The 18,247-nt window shown below is 37.9% G+C and overlaps 1 protein-coding gene across 1 annotated transcript in view; it reads left to right on the top strand.

The window, feature by feature from the left end:
- Positions 1 to 17,465, top strand: part of CERS6 (ceramide synthase 6) — a 41,315-nt gene extending 23,850 nt beyond the window's left edge. The window contains exons 6-8 of the mRNA XM_019617385.2: positions 1,035 to 1,141; positions 12,814 to 12,970; positions 16,626 to 17,465. Of these exons, the coding sequence (XP_019472930.1) occupies positions 1,035 to 1,141; positions 12,814 to 12,970; positions 16,626 to 16,787 (426 nt within the window). The 3' untranslated portion in view covers positions 16,788 to 17,465. The remainder of the gene's footprint in view (positions 1 to 1,034; positions 1,142 to 12,813; positions 12,971 to 16,625) is intronic.
- Positions 17,466 to 18,247: the final 782 nt, after the last annotated feature.

The following is an 18,247-nucleotide window of genomic DNA, read 5'->3' as shown; positions in this document are numbered from 1 at the left end:
AGCCTCTGGAAAGTCTTCACAATCAAACATTTTTTAGATAGGGGAGCTGGATACGTGTTCCCTCCGAGGGAGACACCCAGTGGACACTAAATTAATCTCTTGATATACTGCATGGTGCAATGGCTCTGTACACTTTTGACACAAAGCATAAGAAAGACTGAACACTCTGGAAGCAGCATGAGTGCCTTAAAACAAGGTTGTATGTGCATGCTGTTTTCTTCAGGTAGAATAGGGGGAAACTTCAGGTAAGATCAGAGTTTTAAAGAGTTTGAGTGAAGTGTATCTGTTTGACTCCTTGACCAAGGAAGGAGTCAGAAGATTGTATGAAGACAAATGTGTGGAGCATGTAAAAATAGGCTTAGGGCAAAATGTTAGGAGAGCAAAAGTGACTTAGATGGAGGAGGACATAGGAGCAATAGAAGCCTTGGGAAAAGATTTGGAGAGAGGAATACGAACTTAAAGACAGAAACTGCTCTGTATAGGCCAGAAAGGCAGGAGAGATACTGAAGGAGAATAGAGGCTGTGGGGCATAATTGAGCATTTGAAACAGAAATGTTATGTATAGCAAAAACTGGAAGATGGAAGTATGGGACAGCTGAAAGATATGTAGTTGCCAAAAATGAAAATGCAGCCCCGTGGGAAAGTCTTGGATTGTAGCATTGTGGAAAGATGAGAGAAAGTAGGTTAAAAGGCTGCTGACAAGAATAGCATAAATATAGTGGGGCTCAATAAAATCTTTGTAAGAGTTTTGTAAATTTGAAACTGTAGGATTTGTAGGATTTCAAAGAGGAAATGGAATGGAGATGAATGAAGTGGAGGAAATATTCCGGTTTTGTGCATCTTTTTCTCAGGAAAAAAAAAAATTCCAACTGCTTGGTAGGGAGGAGTTCTGTGGTTTCTGTGAGGCAGCCCAATGTAAATGTTAGTCATTTAATCAAAATTTGATTTCTTTTTATTTTTTTTACAACATATACACAATTCAAGAGAATTCAGTTGTCCTCACGGAAGTAAACAGACATTTCTTTCTTTTACAGGCTGCCAAAATGGCAAACTATTGCAAGTGTCAAAAACTGAGTGACCTTCTGTTCCTTACGTTTGCCATTGTCTTCATTGTCAGTAGGCTTGGCATATATCCTTTATGGTGAGTAAGCACATAATTTCCACCAAATGCTAAGCATCAAACAGATTTGAAAATAACTGTTGTAATTGAACATGATTCGTTGACATTACTCTGTTTCTCAAAGCATCAAAGAGTGTTTCAGACATAACCTGGTGTTGTAGTAGCCTGTTTGCTAGACTGCCATTGGATTTGCAGTATACTAGACAGTATACGTGGGGTTTCTCCTGGTTTTAAGTTAGAAACGAATTGGAAATCACGTGGCTTCAGGTTAGCAGGTAGTTTCTTGCATTGGCAAGAAGTGGGAGGGAAAATAAACTATTAGTCGCTGAATGCACTGAACAGATGCTAAGCTTGATTTTCGTATTAGCTTACAGCACATGCTTTATAAACATGTTCAACTTAAAGAAAGCACAGTGAGCTAAGGGAAGTCCAGCTCTGCTGAAATCAGTGTAAGGATGTTATTGTTGTGCAGATTTGTAGTACTGCAGGCTGTTCATTTTCTACTCTTCCTTTGTGTAGTGGGAAAGCTCTGTAAAACATGCATCTTTAAGGTAATTATATCGGTGTTAACGTAATCTTACCTCTTCCCAGCTGAACACATACAAATAGACACAGATATTTAATTCTTTAGCTAGGATCTTCAATATCCAGAAGGCTGCAGACTCATTCTATACTGGTGGAGAAATTCATTGAAGTTTCTCTATAACTGTAGTATGAGTTAGCTTTGCCTAAAAAGGAAATGCTCTGCTATAGCTGCATGTGCCCTATATATAAGTAGGGCTGGGAGAAGGCATTGACCTCACTCTTTTATGTTCAAGATCCTTCCTTTCTCTAGTGTGAACTGAACTAACTGAAATTTCCACATCTCTGTGAGACCAGGAAGGATCTATTATTATGTCAGGAGATAATAGCAGTAGTTTTGGTTTTGGGAAGCATCAGAAATGTTACCGTTTGAAGAGGTTTATTTAGAAAGATTACAACCAAATTCTTTATTTAAGCAGACAGAGGATGTACGGATACCAGTATCAACCTCTCTTACAATTTCTTCTCAAATCCTATATGATGGTATCTGTTTATGGCTTTGTTTACTGCAAACAGGATAAGCCTAAGGAACCCTTAAGGTGCTTTATCGTCGGTCCTGATTAACACTAGAATGTAGAAATCTCATCTAGTGGTTAATGGCCCCCCCAAAATAATATAATAATGCCTGATCCCTACTGTGCTGTTTGTACAGCCCCATAACAAAAGGAAGAAAATTGTTAGACACACAAACTGCATTTTTTAAATGTATGTTATTTTATTCCAAGGAGCGATGATTTGTTTCTTAAGCATCTTTTCTTCCTTCTCCTCAGTACTTCCTTGAAGTTAACTTGGCCATTCATTGAATTTCGGTAAATGAATTAAGTTAATTTTTCTATCTGTATGATCTCAAATAGGAAAAACGATAGCATTTCTGATCATAGGATTTAATCTAACCTTCGCACACTGCTTTATATTGGGAAATGCAGGAAAGGCTCAGTCTGATTATGGCTGCTTGAAATAGAAATCCCACTGCTCACTTCTCTCTCCTTTGATGGTTTTAAAACAGTAATAAATTTAGTTTTGTCTGACTGCTTTGAGGTGGGATTTTTTATACAGGTAAACTGAGAGGAATGCAGAGCATGAAGGGATGAGGTTAGGAAAGAGGAAGCTCGGCTAGAATTTAATCTGGCAAGGGATGACAAAGGTAACAAAGAGGTCTTATGTAAATGCATAGATGACAAAAAGGACGACTAGGCAAAATAGGGGCCTACAGCTGAGTGAGATAGGGAGCCTGGTGACACAGAAAAAGTGCAAGTCTTGGACAGCCTGCTCTAGATGACCTTGCCTGAACAGGAATGTTGGACCAGATAATCTGTGGGGGTCCCCTCCAACCTCAGTCTTTCTGTGATTCTACAAGGTCTTATGTGTTTATGTGTAGCACTAGCAGTTAAACCACTCTTTGTGTTTTTTGAAATGGCAAAGAGAGAGCTACTGACTTTAAATTTTGTTACTTAGACACAAACTTTACCAGATCACTGCTTTGTGCTTGCTTTGATAAACAAACAATGAAGACTAGATTAATCTTCCCAGGGTGCATGATTTTGAAGGAGGACATTAATCTTGTACACATTTAACTAGAAGCAGCTGCCCAATATGCTTTTTCTCTTGAGATATCTTAAAATCATCAAGGTCAAGATTTTCCCATCCTTTACATCTCTACTGTGGTAGTCAAGTTTTTGAAAATCCACACTTCAACTTTTAACCTGAGACATTGAAAATAACACTGCATTTGTATCCAGAACTGAGATTCACACCCTGTAATGCACACCTCGTGCTGTCAGACTTGCAGAGTCCTAGAAGAGACTACCAGCACAGCATTAAGTTACAGAGCAAGCATAGAAATTTGAGCGCTGCTTTACAGGCATGACGTTTTGTGCTGTTGATCTGGAGCGTGCCCATCCATTCCTGTATGCACTTGGTACAAGCAGCAGTTCTATAACACTTCTGATTGAACATTGTCTGAATTCTGCTCTAAAGAGTAGCAGTGGCCCAGTGTAGTGAAAGCAGGATGAAAATTGTGGTGAGTAGATTTGGGAAAGAGGGACAGAAAAGAGCATTGCATGGTAGCTTTGGGTATTGTTGTTGACTCCCTTGGTACTGAATACTGGGTTAATGAGAACATCAGGTTACAGCTATGGGCAAAGTTAGTTGCTAGATAGTATAGACAACAAACTTCTTTTTACAAGAGTAGAATTTGTTTTACATACTGCCTGTATAATACCCATATTTTGTTCCTGTGGAGGCTGTGGTAGAAGAATGCATCATAACACTGGAGTAGTAGGTTCAGGATAGTGGTAGGTGGTATCGTTCAGAATAGACTCGTAAAATCAGAGAAGGCAGAGGGATTGTGTGTAGCTAGCAGCAATGTACTCTAGTTTCACAGATAGAATGGTTACACTAGTGATCCCTTTGCCTTTCCTCCTGCTTAGCTGACCAAAGCGCATGTTTATCTCATTTGAATCTGTGAATTGTTTAGCCTTTCACCTGGTCCTTGTGAATATGAAACTGAACTGTAAACATTGTTTGTATCACTCTGAGTCCACCTGGAACCTGATGCTGTTCATACCAGTATTTGACATTTCTGTCTATGTCTTGAAATTGTCATTTTCCTGATTATTATACCCTGTCAGTTAAAAAAATTAAAAATATATATATATATAGCACTTCAGCTTTGGAAATTTGTCTATTTAATAAATGGACATTGGTGATTTTTTTTTTCCTAACAAGAATAAGTCCTTGCCTTGAAGCTCATGCAGTCTTTAATATGCTTACCTGCATGACTAAGAAATAAGAGTATCAGGCTCTTTTGAAATCTTATTAAACTATGAATCACAAGTTAGCCCTAAAATACCTTCTAACAGAAAGGAATAAATGGAAAGGTATCTTCAGAGGGTTCTCTTGCTGGAGTGCTAGTTGCAAGGATGCCTTAATTACAAGGAACAGAGTATAAGCGTGGTGTATATTATTTGTGATTTTTGACACCTTCATTTCTCCAAACCAAAGTATCAGTTTACATACACTTAATGATTATCCTTACAAACATCTGTAATCACAGAGTTTGGAGGCAGTTTCCTAGTTCTTAGGTTAGTGGGAGCATTGCACATGGGAGCCGTGGTTTGTAGAGATTAAGTATGGGATGCATGAGCTTGTGTCTCGCAAATCCCCTTTTTCTATGAAGCTGTAGTGCTAACTATTCATCCCCATTAGCTTGCATGTCGGCAAATATGAGTCATTGGAGTGGCAGCAAGCCAGAAAACATAGTTTTGCTCTCCTTTTCCTTGTTGCTGAATATTCAAAGCAGCAAAATTTGGTGCTTGATTAATATTACATAAATATGCAAATTCCTCTAGCATAAAAACTAAGAGGTTAAAAAAAAATAAATTGGTGAGCATGTAATGTGAAAGGAAGACTATAATTTATAAGAAAACCTCCCCCATGCAGGAAGGCGAATATTCAAGGCAGGGTTCCAACAACACTGCTTATGAAGTGCATGCATGAGCTTGTGCTCCAGCTTTGCACAAGTGCCATTTAATTCTGCATAAAGGTGCTAATAAAGAATTCAGAATGTATCAAATGCTGTTGTCTGAAGGTTGTTTAGCAACAGGGCTAAGACAAAAGAAGCAGGCAATTAGTTATATATTTAGCAGTCTTTCTACAGGCATCTGGAGTTCATTTCAGCAATAACTCAAAAACCCTAGGACACTTTCTTCCTCCTGCCACTAAGTGAATGTAGGAGTAAAGCTGCTATTTTCACTGAGAAGACATTTTGCTTGTGAAATTCTCCCACTTGCGCATAATCTCTGTTGTAGCAAATTACAACATAAAACATAACTCTCTATGAGTCGAGGGAATATGATGCCTTCTCAAGTGATACAGAGTTGTAAAGAGAATGAAGGCAACCTCAAACTGAACACTTGACAGAAGTGATGTGAGCTCCTGGTTGGTCTAATATGGTCATACTGTGCAAAGCTTTTCTTCATTCCAATAAGCCTTGCATGTTCTTTTCCCTAATTCTCAAACATTTTGTTTTGATGTAGTTGCACAGGTGCAGTTTTCTCTCTGTTGATAAAGGAATGGTTTGCTTTTTAATGTCATTTTGTTGAAAGGAAAACTCCAAGGGGCCGTAATATTTATTAATCATTTTTTGAAGTGTACAGAGTACAAAAGGACTCTTACATTACAGGAGATGTGGATCTGAAGAAGATAATGCATTACAGAAGCCAAGATTTCCAGTCTTTCTTTGCTTGTTGCAGAATCCTTGTTCTGAGAACTGTGAAATTCATGAAGTTTGGACTGAAGAGGAGTCCCAGAACTACTCTCTTACTGTGCTTATCCTTCCAGAATATATGCGTTGTGTTTTCTTTTTCTGACAGAGCAGTTTGAATAATAGCTGTGAAGAGCTCAGCATGTGAAACTGGTTTCACAAGGTGACAGGGTATTTCAAAGAGCTTGAGTGGAAAGCAGTTGGTGTGGAGAGAGACATGAGGCTACTATACTCATTTAATGTTGTAAAACGTGTTGAAGTAGCTACAGAAAGGTGTAACTTTTGGATTGAAAGAAGGAAGAGAAGGCTCCAAGAAAGCAAGGCTGATGCTTACCATGTGGACAGTGCTAAGTTGTGTAAATGCAGCTTCCTTCATGATTCTCAGAATACTAGCATGAGGTTATTTTTCACCACTTTTGATTAATTATAGGAAAACTAGAACACACTGAGTTGCAGGAAAGTGCCGCAATCAAAAGTAAAGGGAGCAGGATAATGAGATTTGCACTCATTAGGTCTGTGAAGTGTCAGTGTGCATACAGTGTAAATTCACTGACAAATGTTGTAAAACACCAGTAGCTTAACTGTACAAATGTAAGTGAAAGCTTGATTCAAGCTGATTATAAAGAACACAGACATTTTCCTCCTGTACCCCAAAATCTCATCTAGGTAGATTTGGTGTTAGCCAGGTGCCCTGTTGTTGACCTCTTCAGATACCCTTGATGTCTCCAAAACATTAGAAGCTGTGAGCACAGATAAGAAAACTGCTTTGGCTACGTGATGTGGTCTTGTTTAATATTAGTCTAACTGGACCTTCCGTTTGTGCATGTTTGGAAAGATTCTGTCAATAATAATGATAATAATTCTCACTGTTTCAGCCTGTCTTTTCATTGACTCAGAAGTGCAGTTACTAAATAGTTGTGGTTTTTATTTTCCTTATGACAACAAAAGCTATATAACCACAGGTCTGCCAGTCCTCAGAATAACTACTTGTTTTCTTGTTATTCTTTCATTTTTAAAGTTCATGAGAGTACACACAGTCTGGTTCATGGCTGATTTGTAATTGCCTTTTCATGGCAGTGATTATCTGCATGACCCAGACAGGCATAGAATGATCTTTGCTGAGTTAAAATTAACTTCTGTTCACCATGGTGTGCTGGAACAAACTCTAGTTACTTATTATTATCTCTCTCTTATCTTTGCATGACCAGCTAACTAGACCTTCCTAAATTTCATCATTAATTAAACAACAATGTGGGATACAGCCGTGTTATTAAGGCACACATTGGATCTCCAAACAGTGATCCAGTATTACCAGTTTGCACTGTTCTGTCTCCTTCCTTTTATCCTGCAATCTGCTTCTCTCTGAGTGAAATTGCAGCTTGAGTTATTAATAGGGCAGCACAGAGCCCCCACCAGTAGCAGCTGCTGAAGAGATCTGATGAACCTCTGTTTTTTTTCTGGCCTTGTCTTTTTTTCTAGCTGATTTTGACTGTTTTTGTGCAGTTCCTAACATGCAGGGAATTTGAATCATCGTCTTTGATCTGTTTTTCTTTCCTAGCAGATTTTCTACTGTTTGACCCTTTGAGTATGTGTATGATGGGAAGGCAGCATGTGGACTCTGACAGAGGCACCCTGCTTCTTTCCTCTGAACATACTGGCAAAACAGAAAGCTCAAACCCACAAGCATCCTACTGCATCAAAACAAGACGTGGGCACTAGCTAAAGCAAGAGTTCTGGTTATTTACTAGGCATGGTGAAAATCTAGATAACCAGATGAATCCCAGCTGCCCAAACCTCATCTGAACTCTGAATGATCAGTGTTTTACTTATGATGGCCTTACTTATTGTTACTGGGTCCTGAAGCCAGTGAAAACCTTTCTATCCTGGCCAATATTATGTACAGAGCTAGACAAGCATGTCTAATTGCTCTGCAGTAAAATGAATTACTTTCTTATTATGAAAGTATATCATTGACACTGTTTTGACCTCATTTTGCTCATAACGTTGTCCAAAATAATGCACAGCCTAGGTTGTGGGTAGCAGATTTTGAAGGAATAAATTCTTATTTTAATCCAATGTATTACTGATTTTATTCATGGTGTCAGTGAGTGGATGCTGCAGAAGTAACAGCAAAAATTACGTAATGTCCTTGTAATTCAGGTGCTCTGTAGTTTCAGCAGGCAACTTACAGCCTATGCACTTAATCATCAGTATTTAATAAAGAGCTTTTGGCAAGCTAACTAAAAAACATTTGAAGAAAGCACTGACTTCAACTCTTAGCTCTGTAGCAGAATATGTATAATGTCATCCCATCTGCTTTTGAAAAAGTGTTACTCGATGATGTCCCTAATAATGCCAAATAATGCCTATTTTATTTCCTCAAGCTGTTTACAGCGCTTGTGAACTCAGGATTACGTGAAGGAAAACTGAAGTCTTTGGAATGCTGGGTTAATACTGATGAGTTTACAGGAAGGCTGTAAGAAATTGAAAGGTTGTGTGTATCATTCACCGTTGTGGCTTTGCAGTGTAAATAACAAGAAATGGCATTTGTTCAGTATTTCAGTTTTTAAGACTTACGTGTGATCACAACTGGAAAAAAATGAGATGAAAAAGGATTTTATCAGGTCTCCCAAAGTCAGTTCTTATTTTTAGTTTTTGTAGTCTGTGCCCTGTGGCTGGGCTGTAATAATGACTTCTGTTGTTGGGGCAGGCTGTTCAGCCAGTGTTCTCACTTTCCTTTCTAAAACCTGATTGAAAACAAGTGCTGGGACACTTATGTTCAAAATTATTCTCATGAGTCTAAATGTCTCAGGAGAAGGGAAGCAATGTTGGTAATGTTCCCGTGGCTAGGCACTTTCTTATATGTTTTAGCTGCTTTTAAGTCAGCTCCTCAAAGCACGTGACTGAAGAGCACAGTGGCTAAGCTGAGGAGGCTGAACTGAAGAGTGCCTCAGCAATGGCAGTCATCTGAAGTCCTCCAAAATTGCATCGTTTGTAGGAAGGAGGGGAAGAGGAAAGAGGCTGGCCATGATTTTTATCTGGAGAGAGTTGTGATAAAAATTTGACCCGGTTTTTGGGCTGCTTTCTACAAGAAAGACATTGAGATCCTGCAGCATGTCCAAAGAAAGGCAACAAAGCTATGAAGGGTCTGTAACACAAGTCTTATGAGAAACAATTGAGGGAACAGAGATTATTTAGTATGGAGAAGAGGGGGCTCAGGGCAGACCTTATTGCTCTCTACAACAACCGGAAAGAAGGTTATGGTGAGGTGGGAGTCATTCTTTTCTCCCAGGTGACAGTGATAGGATAAGAAGGAGTAGCCGTATGTTGCACCAGGTAATGTTCAGGTTGGATATTAGAAAAAACATGTTCCTAGAGTGAAGCATTGGAACAGGCTGCCCAGGGAAGTGGTAGTGTCACTGTCCCTAGAAGTTTTCAGAAAAAGGCATTGAGCAATGTGGATTAGTGGGTGTAGTGGTGATGCATTGATGTTGGACTAGATGATCTTAGTGGTCTTTTCTTAATGATTCTATAATTTTTAAACATAATCCATAATGTTTTTACCATTCATTTGAAAGCTAAGTCACTGATACATGCTACCATCACACTTTTTGAAGCGTGGACTTAAAAATGATACTGATGCTGCAGGGACAAGTTCTCAGTAAAAAATAAAATAAAATAAAGAATTCGAAGTGCAGTACTCCTACTATTGATGGCATGTGAGCCACCTGAAGGGCAGTAGGTGTCTGGAAGAGGGGTGGCTGCAGCTGTTTTATGGGTTTTGAACAAGTCCTATTTAGTTCCTGAAAGTTTGGATCATCTTTTCTCCTGAAATGTTTGCTGTGGCACGTAGCTGAACACAACACAATGTGTCTGTGCTCCAAAAGTAAGAATATTCCTCCCACACAGGTACTACATTTACTTAACTAAAAGAGGCATCAGAAAGGTTTTTATCATCTCTGATAGTGTGTGCTGCAAAAGTGGGAAACAGTCCTCCTGTAGTTTACATTAAGAGCCTTTCTATTTAGAGAATACCATGAACTGCAGGCAAAGAGGTCTTGATATATATTTTCTGTTGCTTGTATAAAAATTTTATGTGCTTGAATTTTTTAGATTTGGAAGTTTCATTCTTAGCATAACGTCATTTCCCTCTGCTGTGTGCTATGATCCACAGGTCTTCATGCAAGCATTTTGTCAGGATATGTTACTGATAAAATATGTTATTGTTTTGATGAGTATAATCACGTTCAGCTAGGAAATTTGAATTCTTTTTGTATCGTAATGTCTATTGAAAGACTATCCTGAGATTTGAGCTTGGATTGTGAAGATGTCTCTGACCTTGTATACTTTTTTTTTTTTCTTCTATCCACGAGGATAGAAATACTAATATTCATGCTAGTGGCTGCAAGATCAGTTAATGGGTAATAGTTGTTGATGAAAAAAAATTGAGTAAAGAGAAAAGAACAGCTGAACACAGGACAGTGACAGCTTGATCAGAATGGTATCTTTCACAGTATGTCAAACATGAATAATTTCCTCTCTGTAGCAGCATTTTTGTTAAATAATTGGAAATCCTATTGATCTACACAGGATTTAAAATAATATGAACTCAATGTTGGGGATGTGATTTCTGCAAAGAGGTACTGTTGCTGGTTAGTGTCAGAGCAGAAGCCACCTGTCTGCACAGCATCTGAGCTTGTACTTTGTACAGCAACTGGGGCAGCCTGGGATTTGAAGGCCTATTGTATTTCTATGAAAGTCTAAATAACAGTGATAAATCTTGACTACTGATGAACTGTAGCCAGTATATCCTGTGACTGGTCAATGTGTGTATGTGTGTACTTTCACACTCTTAGTGTTACAGTGTGGTCCATAGTGGTTTATAAACAAGCCCATTAATTTAAGTTAATTAACATGCCCCATCATCTCTGTGAGATAGACAAGCATTGATACATTATATAAATCCTTAACAATAAATAAACTGGGTGAAGGAACTTGAGAATTTCTTGGATCATACAATAAGTTAATAGAAATACAGAATCTAGGCCTCCTGACTCTTTAATCTCTGGTCTTAGTCACTATTTAGTATGTATAATGAAGAATAAGCTAATATGTTTGTTATACCTTTTCCACTGTAGTAGCAGCATGCCTTTCATTCTGCTTATTGCATGTGCAGTCTGCTGGGCACTGGGCAATGTTGCAGGAGTTAAGGCAACTTGCACTAGCATTCATTTCAGCTGCACAGTTTCTGCTTCTTTTGAACATGATAATAGTGCCCAGCATGGCAGTCACCCTGCTATGCTTCATTCTGCAGAGTTTATCATAAATTTTCCGCCTGCCTGGAAGACTGCCTACTCTTTTCACATGGCCTTCTTTCTTGTCTTCTCTTATTCATCCAAAATCCTTTCGGAAGCAAACACAGAAGATTTTGCCAATTCTCAGATGAATTTAAACATGCATTTTCCTCTTCCACCTCTCCAACTCTTTCTTTATCTCTTCCTTCATCTCCCTTTCCTTGTTTCATCCCAAGTGTAAGACAGGTGATCAAGTTATCTAGAATTAGTTTCTGCTATTCAAGACTCGTGCCCATTAAGTTGTTGGGAGGGAGCATCATCTTATCTGAGTCAGCAGATAAGCAACATGGGCCTGTTGCTAATAGCCTCCTGAGTACTGCTTATTCAGTTAGAGATGGTGCTGTATCATGCCAACAGCAAGTTGTGATGCAGCTGATTGTTTAGTTTTTTTTGAAAATATGTTAATTTTATTCTGAGCATTAAATTAGAGCAGTACAGTAAGTATAGAACTGTTTTGCTTCAGCTAGAAAACAGTTTTTTCCAGTGTCTACTCCATAAACATAAAACATTCTGAAAACACAACTGTATATAAGGTTATAAGATCCTTTCATTAAATTATTGAATCATACTTGTATCTTAGCGTAATAAAGCAAAAATAAAAAGCTAAAATATTTATTATGAAATGCTTTACATACCACAAGTCCAGAGTGTTAGAAATCGCTGCCTGATTTGTGGTCAATGCTGTTCGTATACATATAAATCATTATGCTGTACTCTAACTTAAATGTGTGTACATACTTATTATTGCTTAAACTGATTTGAATGTTTTTGGGAAGGACTGTAGCTGTGGCAAGTGTGATTATTTAAAAAGTAGAGCTCGGTGTCCCTAGCATTTCAAAAGTGAGCTCTGCTGTCCTGAATCCTTGCAGGACCTCAGTTACGTCCCTTTTGCATTCAGACAAAGCATGTCTGTTGCCATCTAGTGACTATAGGCTGGAAGTTAATTTCTACAGCTCTTCCCTGGAGAGGTTGCCGATCCCTATTGCAGCCTGGGAATGTGTTTTGAAGAACATGGTACTAGTGCTTTAGAGTTGCATGCAAAGTAACAGTTCCCATATATGCTGTTTCTTTCGTGTTGGTAGTACACAGGTACCAAACCATGTCTGGGGGAAGTCAAGACGAAAAAACTTTATTAAAAGAGAAAGGAATTAAGCAATCATTGTTATTAATGAGCATTTTGGTTATTTAAGATAACTGATACCTGCCAGCTTTATTAAAAAAGAAATGCATGCTGAGAATCTTTCTTTCCTGTATATAATGTCTCCCTTAATGTCTAGTGACATTAAGAACTGAAAGCCAAATTTTGGTGATGATTCTCTCTAGAGAAACCGAGATGATTCAGACCAAGTCACTGCTGCTGTAAGATGCAACTATATGGATAGATCCCATCTAAACTCATATTTGTCATCTATCAAGGATGCTTAGAAAGTGCATCCTTTGAGATTGCTGGCTTTAAAAAAGTGTAATGATTTTTCTGTCCCTTTCTCTTCTAGGATATTAAACACTACATTGTTTGAACTGTATGAAGCTTTGGGCAATTTTCCTGCCTTGTGGGTCTTCAACGTGCTGCTTCTGGTTCTTCAAATTTTGCACTGTTTTTGGTCTTATCTAATAATAAAGGCAGCCTACAAAGCTATTTCAAAGGGCAAGGTAAGACAGCACTGATAGACTTCTGTTTCATATTTACTATTTTAACTGTTTCAGTATCAATACGTGGTCACTGTTGGGTACTTTTTCTTTTTGAACCCTAATACATTACTAAACATGCCAGTTCTGTTTTTCTTCTTCATACTAGTTAGAAAACTGTTAGGTTCCCAGCTGACAGTTATAATAATAATACAAACTGAAATTCTTCTGCTTTTACTTGTGGCAAGGTTACAAACTACAACCTCTTTTGTTTTTTAGTATTTATGAGATTCTGGGAAGGGCCAGAGGATCTCCCCAGCAAGACTGCTTGAGATAAAATGTAATATCTTGTTAGCATTGTTGCATTTGATGGGGAGACGTAATTCACAAAAAATGCTAACCTCATTCCACTTTGTGTGCAGAAACAACACTTGTATTTAGACTATGAATGTTATGCCTAAGGATTGTCTAAAGTACAGGGTATTTTGCCCTTAAGGACTAGAACTCATAAGTAGTTATTTTAGATGTGTAACCACCCCCAAATGGAATAGAAACTGTTCTGTAGATAACTGCTTTCTCTGAATGTACTTCAGAACTTGGCCTGTTGTTTTGCACCCTCTCTTACTCTGCTTGTCTATCCTTTCCCTTGTGCTGCATTGGAAGGCTGGAAAGTGGAACCCTTTGCATGTAAGTTTCTTTACATTTACTATGCAAAAGATACATTCTGCAAAATACTGGAGTGTTTGTTGTTGCTTTTGTTTTTGTTCTGCAGTTTCTGCCTGATTTTTTTTTATCCATCGCTTGTATTTAGATATTTGAAGGAAGGCTGTCTTTAAGGCTATTTTTACTTGTTGTCCGTGCATCACCTAATATTCATAGTGTCTTGGTGTTATTGCATTACAACCATTTTTGTACGTAAATATTGGCAGGATAACAGCTACTCTGGCACCATTCAGAAAGCATACATGCGAATATACGTCCTCTGTCTTGTAGTTCAATCAAGGAAATTTAGGTTGTATGAAAGCAGAGTCAGACACTTGCAGCAAGATAATGACCAAGTTAAAACTGCCTATACATTAATCTAGGACCCTTCCTCTAGATCTTAACATTCTTCATTTGCAACCACATCCTCTCAGTTTCTACAGTAAAATAAGTAGTGCTGTCAGAGCACATTTACATATATCTTACAGTAGATGTTCATCCTTAATTATTGCTTTACTGGTGTTTTACTGTTACCCACCTTTGAAACAGCCCAGCAATTTATTATCACTAAATTTGTAAGTACTCCTGATAATCTGTTTCTTACTCTCTTTTATGCTTAGGAGTTTTGTAAACCTAGATACATATTTTTTAAACACCCTCTTTGGGAATTACTCCAGTTGATTATTTTGGAGATAAACAAAGAGAATTAAGTACTGCTATATTTATATGAAGGTTTAAGTGCAAAGGCCTTGGTATGTTACTTTCTACGTTTTTTTAAGTGGCTACATCATGGGATTTTCTAATAGGATTAACTGGCTTTTGAGTATACCCTACCAGAATATTTAGCAGCAAATCTACTATATTAAGAAAACTCAAATGATGGTAGAATTTTCAGGTGATCAATCTCCCCTCACAATGATCTAAGGTACATCTTGTTGAGCTTGTTCTCTTTTGTCTGATAAAAGTGTAATTCTAAGTGTATTTCTATATCTGCAACAGCTGTAATATAAAAGTTGCTATATATGAGAGAGACTGAAGTAATCTGTTAATTGAAGCCATGTAGGTATGGCATGGAATTTCTGAGCACAGCTGAAGTCCAATTTCACAGATGCCAAAATTGTGACCCTGCTAGACACTGACACTAAAATCCAGCTATACAGGTATATGGAATATATATATACCAGCTATACATGGTATATACACGTAAATATATATTTCCTTATACCTGTATAGCTGGATTTTAGTATCAATAGGTGTGTGTTTCTTTTTTCTTCTGTTTGCAAACAGTGGTGTCACTCAGTTTTATGATATTGTAAGGTCAGTAGTAGCACTGGGAACCCCAAAGGGAAATAGTCATTTCTGAAGCAACAACTGGACAAAAGAATTGCCTCGAGGATCTTCTGAATAGAGGAGAATTACTGTAATCAAAAAATTACGTTAAGTGACATTCCCTGTTATGTGATTGTTTTGATTTCTTAGGGGAAAAGTCTTGCCATGTGTTTTCTCACCTGTGTGTCTATTCACTGTTGTAAAGTCAACTGTTACTGTCAGATGTGGTGATCTATACAGCATGGATAGATGCTGACAGAATTAGGAATCTCAGCTATACAAACAGGGATACAAACAGGAATGGAAAGCTGCATCTTCAAACTTGCAAGCAATTTAAACTTCATGCCTCTTTCTGTTCATCTGATATAATTCTACCATTTTTATAGATTTTTCAAGCCCACGCTGAATAGAGATCTGTGATAAACTCTTACCTCCTTGCTGACAATGCTTTGAGCAGGAGTTTAGGCATAGACTTCCCAAAGTCTCTTCTGACCTGAGTTATGGGCAATTATTAGGAGTTATATGAGACACTGGCTGTGCCATTGTTACCACCTGGGGAAAAAAAAGAAAAAAACTCCAAGCCCTTAAGAATTGAGCAGGCAGGGCTTTTTCTTTGCAGGATTTTCTTTTCTGTTCTCCTCTTTGCTCTCCTTATCACGCCTGTTGTTTTCTTCCCCACTTCTTGTCCCCCCTCTTTTACTTGCTTTGGGTGCAAAGTCACCTCAGGGATTCTGAAGGGACCTAGTGTTCAGCTCTCAAACTTAGTGATCTTCACTTATGACCCTCAACGAGCTCTACTGAAGAGAAGAGTAGACCCTTTAGCCTATGGAGTAGAATTCATAAAGTAAATGGGTATAAATTGACAGGAATTAAGTTCAGCTGAGAATTAGCAGAAAATCATTAGCGATTAAAGCCAGTGTGTTTTTGAAGCAGCTTTCAAATGGAAAAATTTGGCAGATGATTGAACTTGCTCAATTGCTTGTGTGGTGATAGGAACTCGACTATGTTCTGTGTTTCCAACCACCATTCTCATCATTTCTCTAAGATCAGACTGCAGTTACCTGATGCAGTGAGCTATGTTTAGGCTAATACTTCTACCTTCTACAGCCAGCCCACAGCACATTTCTTGTGAGCTGTATAGTCTCTAGAAAATGACTCAGGAAGTGAGGGAAAGAGGTTAGTGTGAATATTTTGCCTTTATCCTGACATTATCAAGTCAAAGAGAAGTACCCCAAAGGAAGCATAGGAATCCCTGTACCAGTGATGAGCTTACCGATGTATTAAGATACAGAAAATAAGATTGTAGTGGGAGGGCAAAGAGACAGGGACTAGGCTGAACTAGGGAGTTTGAATTGTTGCTTCCTTTAGTAGGTACCACCCTTTGTCTTGAGCACTGTGCTCTCCCTTCAAGATACTACCTTGAATGCATCAGTGCAAAGTTCTTACCTTGCCTCTGCTCACAAAGGGTGTATGTACTAGCAGCTGTGTTTGAAGGCAGATCTAGGCAGGAGGAGAAATGTGCCAGATCTGATACCACTTTCAAATCTCCAATTGAAAACTGCTTTAATTCTCTGATTCTAGCTTGCATCAAAAAGCTCCATTCTTTCCTTAAAATTGTCTACTGCTTGTTTTTTCTCAAATTCTACAGGTAACAAAGGATGACCGAAGTGACATTGAGTCAAGCTCAGATGAGGAAGAAACAGTACCTCGTTCAAAGACCCTGCACAGCACTATCACCACTAATGGGACTGGTGGTGCCAATGGGACAAACGGGTATCTTACTGGTAGCACATGCTCAGAGGAGCATTAATCTTTGAGTGTCACAAGACATAAACAGAATGGACTGTTTGCTACTGTAAGTAAATTAGAAGTTGTGAATGCGGTTTCTTCATATATCTCAGCATCAAAAAAATTAGGAGTATCAAAGCATTCTGATAGTGCACTGCCATACTCCCTGTTTGTGAATGAAGATAACACATCATTCTGTATACGTAGGTAGGCATGCTGTATGTGTGTATGTAATTGACACAGTGGGAGCAGTATTTTCACTTGTACCATATTTGAAATATTATTTATTCTGTATTCTTTCTGGGAACTTCTGGACAAAAGGGAACATCTATTCTCAAACTTTATCTCTTGGGATTCTCAGTGGTTGAGAGTATCATGCTCTGATCTCTCCTGTCCATCCTTGTTGCTTTTGCTGAGTCTGCTATAAATAATAGTTGCTTTATTTGTTACTTACAAAAGATAGAACATAGCTTTGCAGATTCTAGTTTTGCTTCAGATTTTTTTGTTACCTTTGTGTTTAAAGTGCTTGTTTTGAAACTGCCTATCGAATCACATTGGCCATTCCTCCAACATAAAGTTTTAAAAGACTGGATTTATATTTTGAATGCTAGGTAATATGGTCAATTAGCAATTAGGGAAAAAAGAACCATTGTGATTGTGCAAATGTTATTTTAGCATAACTTAAAATTCAAAATTGGTGGTTAATTGCATTAGAAGTAGATTTGATTAGTTGTGCAAATGTCCAGAAGCATTGATGTCAGCAGTTAGGATGCACTCGTTCTTGCCTTTTATTTTTCCTTGCAATTTTTGACATCTATTATGACAATCAGCTTTTTACACAGATTCCATGTTGAAAGGTATTTGTTCAAGTGCACCGTTGTGAATCCAGAACTCACTCCTGAAACTATTCTTCCAAGTTCATAAAGATGAGAGCAGAGAATGAAGAAAACAGCAGGTGAAGTCATTGCTTCCTTGGAACACAGTTTATTCTAGTTATCATTCTTATAGACATTGCTACTTTTTTAGTAGGCTGAAGAGAGAAAAGACAGAATGCTATACATTACTAGAAGTAGTTTAAATGCATGAAAACTTCAGCAAAATTCACTTAACATAATTCTTAACATAAAACTTTGAAGGTTCAGCACTATTCTATCACTTTTATAAATAAAATTAAGAGTGTCTGTAAAATAATTTTGCTCTCCTGTTTCATCGAAGATTTATAAACTGTGTCCTGAAGAAGACAAGATAATACCCCAAATAGGTATTATTTTAACATTATATACTCACTTCTTCCTAGATCAGAGTTTGATATAGAATGCTAAAGATCATAAAACTCTTGCAGGACATTTTTCTGTGATTTGTGATAGCAGTGCCAAAAGTAGGCAAGTTTCTTGGGCAACAGACTCTATGCAACCTACTGTTCAACAGTATTGTGTATGTGCACACAGAACCAATTGCTTATAGACCAAAGACATATATATA

This window comes from Meleagris gallopavo, chromosome 7, assembly GCF_000146605.3.
Source record: "Meleagris gallopavo isolate NT-WF06-2002-E0010 breed Aviagen turkey brand Nicholas breeding stock chromosome 7, Turkey_5.1, whole genome shotgun sequence".
Classification (NCBI taxonomy): Eukaryota; Metazoa; Chordata; class Aves; order Galliformes; family Phasianidae; genus Meleagris; species Meleagris gallopavo.
The sequence above is the reverse complement of the archived record's forward strand: the minus strand, read 5'-3'. Positions and strand labels throughout refer to the sequence as shown.